Source organism: Limulus polyphemus, unplaced genomic scaffold (genome assembly GCF_000517525.1).
Source record: "Limulus polyphemus unplaced genomic scaffold, Limulus_polyphemus-2.1.2 Scaffold3718, whole genome shotgun sequence".
Lineage (NCBI taxonomy): Eukaryota > Metazoa > Arthropoda > Merostomata > Xiphosura > Limulidae > Limulus > Limulus polyphemus.
In genome coordinates this window covers 86,249-98,179 of record NW_013669328.1, presented here as the reverse complement: position 1 = coordinate 98,179, position 11,931 = coordinate 86,249, and the positions used below count along the sequence as shown (strand labels likewise).

The 11,931-nt window shown below is 32.3% G+C and overlaps 1 protein-coding gene across 1 annotated transcript in view; it reads left to right on the top strand.

Moving 5' to 3' along the window:
• LOC106469903 (syndecan-like) overlaps nucleotides 1-11,931 on the top strand; it is a 28,309-nt gene that overhangs the window by 9,738 nt on the left and 6,640 nt on the right. Inside the window, exons 3-4 of the mRNA XM_013930424.2 lie at nucleotides 5,570-5,688; nucleotides 11,493-11,712. Coding sequence (XP_013785878.1) covers nucleotides 5,570-5,688; nucleotides 11,493-11,712 — 339 coding nt within the window. The remainder of the gene's footprint in view (nucleotides 1-5,569; nucleotides 5,689-11,492; nucleotides 11,713-11,931) is intronic.

The following is an 11,931-nucleotide window of genomic DNA, read 5'->3' as shown; positions in this document are numbered from 1 at the left end:
CAACTCCAGTCCCGATTCATTGTCTGGCACACTTATATACAAGAATAGAGTCACGTAGAGTTGCCACGAACAGACATGATCCTTCTAGAATCTCATGACGTGTTACTAGCATCTCGTGACTTCCGCTATCGTAACAGCATTTTAGTTTTTTCACTGTTATCTTTGTTTTTATTCCTTATATCTGTGCTTCTTCTGAATCACTTCTTTGGTAGATGTTCAATTTCTGGTCAGATTCCTTATTGTTCACGGCCCATTTTTCTCATCCTTTGTTTTTATCTTTGGAGGTAGAGTGAAAAGTCTTCCATTTTGCATTTCACAGTTTTTAACTTTGGCTCTTCTTGCTGTTTGTGTGTCATTACATCTTTAGAACCTTTGTGCCACTGTTTTCTCACATGTTGTATATTGAAAATTTACTTTTTTATTCAACCCATTCTTTTGTACTTAGGTTGTACTGCAAAATAGGGTATTTGTTAGTTTTGAATTATTATTTTTATCCTCCACTCTCACATTAAAAAAATACTTAATCAAATTTATTGTTTAATTCAACATTGCTTCTTCTGTATCAGGATGTAAAGTTCAGTTTTGAAATTCTAGTTCAGTTAGAACTTGTAGCTACATTGTTGTTCTTCTGTTGTGACTTGTATGCCATTGATGTTTCTATATAAATGTTTGCCTCAACTGATTTATATATATCTTCTATGATTATTCCTTTTATCTGGATGGCTTTGGTGGGTGAAAAATATATCTACTGTCTTTCTTTCTGTACTTTTACTAAGAAAAATATTTTCTGAAATGGAGAGAATATTATATGTAGTCTGAGTGCTGCATTATCCTTTTGTGACAATGCATGCAATGATGGAGCCATGATGCATCATTGTCATTATTGACCCTCTTATAAAATAAATACCCCTCTGAAAAATACTTAATTCATCTGAATTGTACCAGTAGATTACCATTAGTTTTGAAGATAATCTTATTTTGTAATCCCCCTCTCCTTGAAAAAAAAAAAGATTGTTGCAAAACTTTTGAGGTAAATCCTTATTTAATTGGATTACCTGTTGCTCTATGACATCATCCGAAAGTATTTTTTACCTGATTAACAGTAGGTTTCCTTCATTGTGATTTATTGCCATGTTGTATGATGTACAAATATTTTGAAAAAATACACAACTTTATCAAACTAACCTTTTTATTACTATTTATAAAGTTTTGCTAAGGATTTATTCTGTTACATTGGTTAATGAAATAATTTTAAGTAGGTAAAAAAGTTTTCAACTTTGGATTTGTCTACTTCTCGAAGTATAAAAAATATGACATACAGTGCCATAACTAGTTCCATATTTAACTGAAGTTACACCAAATGAAATGTAAAATCCTACAGCTTCTGGAGTTACTGAGCCACAGATCCCTTCCTTTTGATCCTTAGTGGCCTATAGTTGCTTTCTTAGCTAAGGTTTTATAAGTTAGACATGTAGAGTACCTTACCATAGCTAAGAAATATTTTAATAAATTGGATGCAGATTAGTGATGGTTGAATTCAGTAACAAAATAAGCTCCTTTAAGATTTTATTTCAATCCTATATAACATTTATTAAACCTGGACATTGGATTGAGTACTTGAACAAATTCCTTAGTGCTCACAACAATATCAGAAGCCCATTTTACTTTTCAACAACTTTTCCCTAAAAATATTTCCTATACTTAAAAACACAATGTGTCTTACATTACACAAATTATCTTCACCAAAATATCTACATGCATTATATCATAGTCCCTTTTTTACTTCATCAATGATAATTATTTTAAAACAATAATTTTTGCATGCCTGAACCTAAGCAAAACACCAGTCATGATACAGTGAAACATCATGTTATATGGTATAACCACATTCACCAGTGTGTGTAAAGGATTAATTTACATGTCATAACTCTGCAGTAGTCTGTCCAAACAACATTGTATAGTCCTTTTGTAGTTCATCACACCTTTTGTCTATCATCTACATACTCAGCTGAAGTTTTAATCATTGTGTAGTTATACCATTCTGTCGGTCTGCTAAAAAAATATTGGATTTTTTTTTTATACATTGTGTACAATTCATTCTTTTGTCAGAATGAAGTTCTGTTGGCACTTTGCATACAACCAGTGCTTCTGGAAGACTTAAAACATGAGGTAAAATATATGAAAATGGATCCAAAAAAGGCAAGGATTAGACTTAAATCCAGAAGTTATTTTGCACTGTGCAATGAACACTCCAAATTCTGTTGCAATAAGTCAATAACATTCTTTGATTTGTTTCAGAGCATATAAGCTAACTTTTCTGCTTCAATATGGCTCCTAGTTAACTTTGAAACCATTGAGTGGCACATAATGAGAAAGTAGAAATGATGCATAAATGATAATAAAGAATGAATTGACACATCTAATTGAAAACTTTTTAGTTTATTTTGTGCAATGGTTTGATCAGACACCCTTCGTCAGGCGGTAAGGACTGTGTTACAATGGAATTAAGCTCAGAAATAATTGTTAAAAATTAAGATAATACAAAGGTTCTAATTACACACATTGAGGTAAAACAATACAAATAATACATTAAATGTGTGTAATTAGAACCTTTGATTTATGAGTCTAATTCCATTATAACATGATCTTTGCTGATTGACAAAGGGTGTCTGCTTGAAACATCACACAGAATAAACTAGAAAAAGTTTTAATTTTAATGTGTCAATTTATCCAAGTTTTCTTCTTGCATCTTGCAGAACAACACTCTTTCATGATCATTTGCATAGTTCAGTTGTAGTTAAAGAACACAACCCGTGTTCAATTATGAGAATTGGCTGCTGTTTTCTAGATTTCTGTCATTTTAATTGTGAAATTGACCATCTATTCAATTTGCTCAAATCTGGTGATCAAAATGTTTTAGAGGGTGTTTGAAGTGTTGAGGGTCAGAGAAAAAATTCTAGTTCAGTGCTAGTAGGCTTGATCGAAGATTGCCTTGTCTTCTTTGATGTTTATTTTAAACTGAAATCAGTATATGAGCCTCCTTTTAACTGGCTGACTGATGGACAAATGAACAATCTCAAAATGTCTTTTGAAGTCAAAGGTATCAAAATGTCTTACAAATGCACAAACTTCATAAAATGAAATGGCAGATGATCAAAAAAGATCACCATAAAGGCAGCTTTAAATCTTTCCCCATTGGCCTTAATGGTGTGAACTTTTTGTCCATTTGTGTAGAATTAAATAGAATATGTATTTTTCTTTCATTGGACATTTTTTTGTATGTGTGAAATGACTTATACAGAGCCTACCTTGGACAGGGATAGACATAATACAATGAAAGTTGGGGGGCAGGGAATAGTTGTTTTAAGTAATAAAGGACTTTTTGTTACAAATGAAAACATTAAAAATGTATTAAATGTTACAGATTCCAACATTATTTTCAGTGTCATAAATTTTGATATACACACATCTGATTATCATTTGCATTGATCCAAAACTTCTAGTCATGTATTACAATGCAGAATTTCTATATTTCATAAAGTATTACATTCAATTTATAACATTCATATTTAATTCAGTGTATATTGCTAAGTCAAAATTTTGCTATTCAAAAAATCTAAAAAGTAAGGGTGGGATAAATAGTAATTTTGGTTGTATATTGGATATCTGGTTTCTGAAATTCGATCAAATGGATATATATTTTTGGATTGGATTGTAGATTTGTCCATAGATATTGAAAATGTGCTACAGGTATGGACTACCAGTTCATTATTGTATAGTTTTATAATAAACTATTTTTATTTTATCATTGTTTTTGAAAATTTAATAAGGATGTCAATGCAGATGTACATTTCTGCATAAATGAGTGGCTGTTGCAGGCTCTTTAAGAGTATGCTGCATATAGTGGCTTCAGACTGCTTTACACTCCCAATTATCCACAGAGACTTGTTTGGATTGTGCATTGCTGTTGCTACCTTGACCATCTGTGGCATACAGTGGCAATGTGGTGAGTGGGTGTGATGCTTATTATGATTACCAGGGTTCCCACTCTTTAATACCAGGAAAAAATTTTTCTGTGCTTAGAAGCTAGTAGAAAGCACCAATAGATGATGTAATGTCTATTATGTGTGATGCAAATACAAGTAATATCATGTCTGTATAATATTGTGAGATCATCCATTGATGGAAATCCTATCTGATTATTTTATTCATTGCAAAATTAATATCTGATCCAATTTCACTGGATAGTGCAATATTCAATTGGATCAGATATTTGGCCTGTCCCTTCTAAAGCGTTTTGTTTCAGTTAAATTTTATGGCACAGTAAGACATCTTTGTTCTTAAGTGCAAGTCAGAGATTATATTCAGCAGATTTAATACAATAAAGAAGAAAATAATTACAACCAACTTTTCTGTACTTATCTAATGATTATCTGCTATTCATTTATCATGTCTCTTTATTAGCCAAAATGTACTGAAGAAATGGGAGGATAATGTTCAGTATGTCCTTTATTAGTTGTTCAGGTGATAGCTAGAGGTTACACTCCCTCTATATTATAATAAGAATTACCAGTAACCTATTATCTAGCAGACCTATCCAATATCACTCAAAAGTGCAGTTAATTCAGCTAAATTATTAATAATTTAATTTAATTTGGGTAAATGATTAATAATTTAATATTTCTGTTATGTTGTACTTGGAATGGTTATTCAGAAGAACAGTTTATAGGCTTAATGAATTATGTTGCCTTCTGTGAACTCTTAGATCTGTTTTAGCTATATATGAAATAACAATTTTCTGTGTTTTATTTTTTAATAATTTGAAAAAACTATCCCCTGGTGGGACAGTGGTAAGTCTACAGTCTTACAGAGCTAAAATCTGGGTTTTAATTTCCTGCATTGGACACAACAGATAGTCAAATGTGGCCTTGCTCTAAAAACATAAACAAATAAATATTTATTTCAGGAATTTATATTATATAATTTTAATATTACTAGTAATGTAAAAGAGAGAAATTTTTATACACATTATTTTAGAAAAGTGTATTTACCATCTTGATGAAATATTTAATCACAAATTAGTGAAAATAGGCATAAAAGTAAAAAACAAAAAAAAAGAACAAGCCAAATGAAATAAATTTTTGCAGTTTAAATTAGGAATGATATTAAGTGTTGTAAAATTTATTTTTTGCTTCATTTGAAATGGAGTGGAACTTGTAATACACTCAACCCAAAATCTGTTGAGGAATAATTTTATATTTTTTGGTCTTTTTAAGTTTTTTGTTTAAGAGAAGTTTCCCAGACAAGTTTCTTACATTCATTTAGAAAATTGGGGATATTGTGATTTTCAAAAGCTCATTTTATTAATATTTTCATTGCTGTTGTTGTCTTGCAAGATTATTATTTATTATTATCTTAAGTTACTTTAAGCAGATATTAAAAATGTGAGCTTGTCAGTAAGAACTATATTCAGAAGACAGTGTTTCAGGCTGCTGTCGTGTTTAAATCTGTTTGTAGTTTATTATGATTTCCTTCATATTTTAAAATTGAAACACATTTATGTTTCTAGTCATAGTATCAAGACTTCCTCCAATAAAATACCTGCCAGAGGCAAGACCAAGTCCAACATGGTTACCACCAGTGAATTATCCAGCTCAGCACCCTGATACCACGAATAATAATGAACAGGTACATCTATTCATCATTATAATTTATTAAACATCAAATCAGCTTTATGAACAACAAACACCAGTCGAGGGGTAAAATTCTGTGCTTGTACATGTATGTGATTGAACAAGTATTAACATGATAATCAAAGGTTTTTTTTTCAGTATGTGTGGAGCAAAGTAACATTCTGATATGGTATGTTACCTCCTCTTTCAGTGCTGACCTCTATATGCAAAACTTTTTTTTGTATGCCACAAGCCTGGAACTCCCATGTTCCCCATGATCAGTGGTTCAACTGAGTTTCACATATAATCCATCATGCAACAACCCTCCACCAATAGGAGTGCGACACATCCTCCTGACACATGTAACTCCCTCCATTTGATTTTACTAAACTATCACTTCTCGATAGGCAGTGATCCAGTGCAGATGTTTTTCAATTGTGACACAACTTGCCATGAGCTGGGTCGATACACTTGGTAGCAGATTGCCTCTGTCAGCCAGACTTGATTATATCCATGGAGTGTTCACTCCTCCCTCAGGTGTTCATTGATGCCTTCGCCACTTCTCTGAACATCAAACTTCTCTTTTTTTAGTTCCCAGTTCCTCAACCTTCAGCCCAGGTAGTCAATACTCTCAGCCAGGACTGGTCTTACCTTTTTCTCTATGCCTCTCCTCTTCATTGTCTTCTCTTTTGTGTTCCCACTTTGATACGCTACATTCCTTGTTGGATCCTATTGGTGGTGCATCTTTAGCTCTTTTGTCAACTGACAACCAGGCCCCCCTGTTCTTCTGCCCCTTTCTCACTTTCTCTTGCTCCAACCACACCTCTTTTTCACACATGTGTGTCATCCCTTCATATGTGAGATCTGTCTGGTCCACTGCCCACAGTGCTAAAACCACACCAAACTTGTTGGCTTGTATGCAGATGCTCGGTTGGTCATGTAGAAATTCTGCCAATCCCTGCAATACTTGGGGCTCTTTTGCTTCTCCTAGGTGAAGAGTATACCCTGGTCAAGACAAGAGGCAGTCTCCCACCGGTGTACCTCTATGGAGCTCCTGCCATTGGATCTAACACTCCATGAGTTTTCCCGTTTGGGTGCTTTCTGAATGGAGCTCATCTTGGTTTAATGTTTGCACCAGTCCCTCTGCCATTTCAATCTGAGATTTTTAGCTATTTGATGTACTGAGGTCAGGTATCATCTCAGAATTTAACGTTTTCCTTACCTGAAAATGTATTTCCAATAGATTACTCACCTCCAAACACCTTCCCACCCGTGCTTCCCACTTCTGGTTCATTTTCTTTTTGCCTTGTTTAAGAATGAAGTTAATTGAAGTGCAAGTGCTTAAGGGGAGCTGCTGTGCAAGGAGATTGTGTTGCCCTCCTATTAGTGAAGGGCTATCATCATATGATGATGTCATCATGCATTAGCACAGTTCATGTTCAACATGTACTTTCTAGATGGATAGTAGCTAAAGTTTAGTGGTATGTAAAACTCTAAGGCAGATGCATGAAGAAATCAAGTTATTCTGTGTGAGGGGGAGGTGAATATCTATCAGAAATACATTTTCAGGTAAGGAAAATGTTAACTTTCCAATGAATAACTTAAAATAGTTTTCAAACTTAAGAATAAAATTTACACACAGTTGTGTCTCCATCGAAGGTCTATTTCTAAGAACAGTGTCTTACCTGGATTTCTGAACAGAACATAATCTAATATGATCAACTTGTATGATATACTCTGTATCATAAAAAAATAATTTTAAACCCTTGAAGTACAAGATTTAAATATTAGTAGATGTGGCTTGTAATTATCAATACAGTAACTTATACTGTGTAAGGTTGTTAAAAAATTAAATAAAAATCACTTTTAGTTTTAAAAAAATGTAATCTGCATAACTTTAATCAACATGTATTGAACTATTTTTTATATATCTTATTTTTTTTACAACTGAAATTTTTTTAAACTTGCATCATTGTTTAGTTCATTGATATGATAAAGTGTGATTTTTGGCTTCAGTTTCTTATGTGTTTTCCATATTTTCCATATTAGAATAAGAGACAATTCATGTATAGTGGTGTGTAACTCAAATGATGTTAGGGATGAAATGAAAATCATTGTTTGAGGTGGAATAATTTATTTTCACATTAACTTTGTACGTGATTTATTTATTATACTGAGTGGTAATTGCTCTTAATTAGAACAAGTTTCATATGCTAATGTAGTGGGATTTTGCTATAGATGCTAATCATGAGGCTGCAGGTGACATGTATATTTGGTTCATTGCAAATCCTCACCATTTTGATAAAGTAAGGCAGTCACAGATCAGGGTTTGCAATAGTACCGACAGAATCAGGTTGCTGGTACCTGTACTCGAGCAGCTCTAATTATGTGACTTGAGCAGTTAGTTATTCTTCTCAGTGTCTTCTCGTGGGGAAATGTTTTTTCACATCAAACTAAATTGTCAATTATCTGTAATCCTTCATGGTATGAAAACTGTGGAAATGAATCAGTTGAATTCTAGGCTTTCTATTGGCTATAAATTTAATGGAAGTTGGCCTCAGAAAAATCTATTAGCAAATTGTAAATTAGAGCATGTCAGAGGTAGGCTTGGAAAGTGGTTTCTGAATTTTCATTGATTGCTCTTTAGTCCCATAAGATTGAAGAATATATAAATGTAGTTTCAGAATATTGATGACGAAATTACAGAGAATATCTTGTTACATTTCATAGTTTTCTAGGAGGTGGACAAAAAAATCCTGAAGAGGAGATGGCTCAAGAACAAATATCCAAATTCTCAAACTATGAGAATTTGAGGTTGTTTTTAAATATTTTCTTATACAATCAAAACTTGTATATTATTAAAATTTGATTTATTATCTCTGATTTGATGTCAAGTCTGTTTGTATACCATGATAATTAAGTAGTTTAGTTAAACTTTGAATGTAATTCACTAAAATTTTGTGACATGCGCAGTTTGATCTGTCCACATAGACACATTCACGTTCTCTTTCAGAGCATGGGAGTCACCAGTTTCCCATATATCATGCTATTTCCAATTTTCATGATGAGATTTGCTTATTGACTGAAGTATGAACTTAAAACTACCACATCAAACATTTATAATTCTATGAAAAGTGAAGCTGAAATACCAGAAGAGGCATTCAGTCAAAACTCTGAAGATGGGACATGTGATAACATATTATTCTCAACATATGATATACTTTAAGCCAGTACCGGTACTGGATGCCGAGTATCACCGGTACCGATACCATCTGCAAACCCTGTCACAGGTGGACTTATAGTTAAAGGAATGTGTCCTAACCTTTTCTAAGGGAGAATATTTATATAGCAAGGTTTTGAAACAGTGTATAAACATAATTGTTATACATTATTTCTTAGGAAAATGTTTTCACTTTTCTTCATGGAAGCAGGAAGCTTGCAAAACAAAGAATTTAGTAAATCAACAGTTTTTGAAACCACACTCCAAATGAATTGAGAAATATACTTATTTTCAAAGTGAGGCTATGGTTTGGAATGAAAACTCTCCTACCCAGAAAGCCATTAAGATGAAGCTGATGGCTATAGTATCTGGTAATTATAATAAAATAGTAACAATGATTTGAAGTTGACAAAAGATCACAATCCAAAATTTCAAAAACACTTAACTATACTCCAAAATCAAGGGATGTTTTCAAGGAAAAGATTGCAAAAAAACTGGAATATTGGAAAGACCATTGAACCATATATTTTCCAGGTTCTTACACGCAGGCAGTAGACTTTTGTGCCATTGGTTTGGTTAAACATAGTCTTTGAAATTGATGTCCATTTGCAGTGGAAAGTTTGATGAAGAGGTGTGGTTTAACATTTACAATGGAACTTGTAGTATTGGACAATAATGAATAATCAACGATGTAGGATTTACATGTACCTCCAAGGGCAACAACATACCTGTATCCTAATGTTTATATAATGTGATTAACCCTCAATAGCCACTATTCATATTCTAAGATTTGGACTTTTGTTTGTACACAGGTTTCTTCTTTTATCAGAAAACATGGTCTGAAAAATCCCATGCAATGTTTATATCAGTAAAATTGCTCATGTATTTTCATGTATAACATCATAAAAACTAAATTCTGAAAAATTGGTTTTTCATTTTTCAATTGACCGACATGCCTGCACCAAATATAATTTGAAACATGAACAGTTAACCATATGCGATTTGCTTGACCTGATAACTAATGACAATGTAACCACAAAATTATACATACTACAACTCACAAAATTTGACAAGCTTTAAGTAAACATTAAACATCCATTGTATACAAAATAAAGTATTTTAACTAAAGCTTTTCTATGAATTTATGAAATCTTTACTGATTGAGTCTGAATAAAAGAGGATTTTCATGCTAAGAATAAAAATATTTTTTTCATCATAGTGTTTTTTTTTTATTTGCATAACCTCTAGAACTTCTCAAATACCAAAAGTTTTTTTTTTTTTGTAAAACTTTATACTGTATCTTTTATTTTCTCTACCCCAACATTAACTATAGTAAAACCATTTGTAGCAAAAGTTGAAAAATATACAGTAAAATCAAAATTAGGGTAAATAAGCTATTGAGTTACATCACTGAACAGTAGCCCATGTACAGTTCCTTGAGGATAAAGTTTTCTTATTTAACTTAACAAGTTTCTAATTTTTACATATTAGTTTGTTCTGTTAAGAAATGTATAACAAAAAAAAATGTAGGTAAAACCAAAGAAATTTAGCTCAGGTGCATGATTAAATAAGTTTATATTTTTGCCTGCATTGGTTGTCCAAAAACAATTCATGTAGCTTTAAAATATGCATTTTAGAACACAAAAAATATATCAGAAACTAGAATAGAATGTCTCAAAACTACTATGATTTCTCTGGATTTGGAAAGCTATATATATAAAATACAGGAAGGGACTTTGGAACAATGTAAAGTTAGACTTCGAACTCAATCTGAAAGGCAGGCTACTCAAGGCAGCAAGAAACTGTTGAACAGCAAAAAGCCAGAGTTCAGTCACAATCATCAAGGCAAGCTGGATATAGACAACAAGAAACTTCTTAACAACGTCAAACCAGACTTCAATCACAAAAATTAAGACAAATTACTTACAGAGAGCAAGAAACAGAGGAGCAACATGATGTATGACTTCAGGCTCAAAGAACGAGACAAGCCCAAACACGATCTAATTTCAAATAAAGCTTTGTTTCATTAAATGCTTTTTTATTTCTCGCATCACAGCTTTTGTCTACTTACTGAATAATTTGCTGAAAAAAATACTGATCTATACATTTCAAATCTAAATTTTCACCGTGCAATGCCGGGTAACTCAGCTAGTATCCTATAAATAGATTAAAAAATTCCATTACTACTTGGACCAGCATTTAGTCTAAGCAAATCTTGTCAAATATTTTTCTTTTATTATGTATACCATGACATTCAGTTTATGTTAAGATATGAATTACTTGAGGGATAAAAATGGTATTGTATCAGAGCTATATATATGATCTGTTTGAAGGTTTTTGTAAATATTTAGTTGTGGTGATGGTTGAAGGTTTACCTATTGTGAAGTATTGTCTAAGGTCTTGTGTATATAGTTGATCTGATAATGGGTGTAGGTGAAAATTGAATGTTTTTTTTTTCTGTTATTTTTTATTTTATGAAGTTGCAAACTATTTTTGGGGGTCTGATGAAATTTTCAACAGTCATGGATTAAAAAATCTGTTATAATTGTTTTTATTGCACATGTATACTTAATCCTTATTATTTGTTATGTTTTTAAAAGTATGGTCTTCCTCCACCTGAGGATGAAAATAGAATCCCAGAAGTTATTCCACCAATTAGCAAGGAACCAGATATAACAGGTAAAGGCACTTTTAAAGAAAAAACGGTTGTGGAACCAGTCAGCCCTACTGAAAACCAGCTTGGGAATGAGCTCAATATTATGGGCCAAAAGCAAGATGAACATTCAACTTCAATTTTTTTCCAGACTGGAACACTTTGTGGTGTGTAACACTGGTGCTTACATATTTTATGTGTTGTAAAGTTTCTGGTAACTAATCTTTACAAGAGCTAGCTAGCAATGTGTATTTATTTTGAAAATATAATTATATGCTGAATGCAGTTTGTAGTTAACTAACTTTTAAAATGCAGATATTGAAGATCCTGCTAAAACCAATAATCAATGGAATTGCTTTGTCAAAATATCCCATCAGAAAAACATG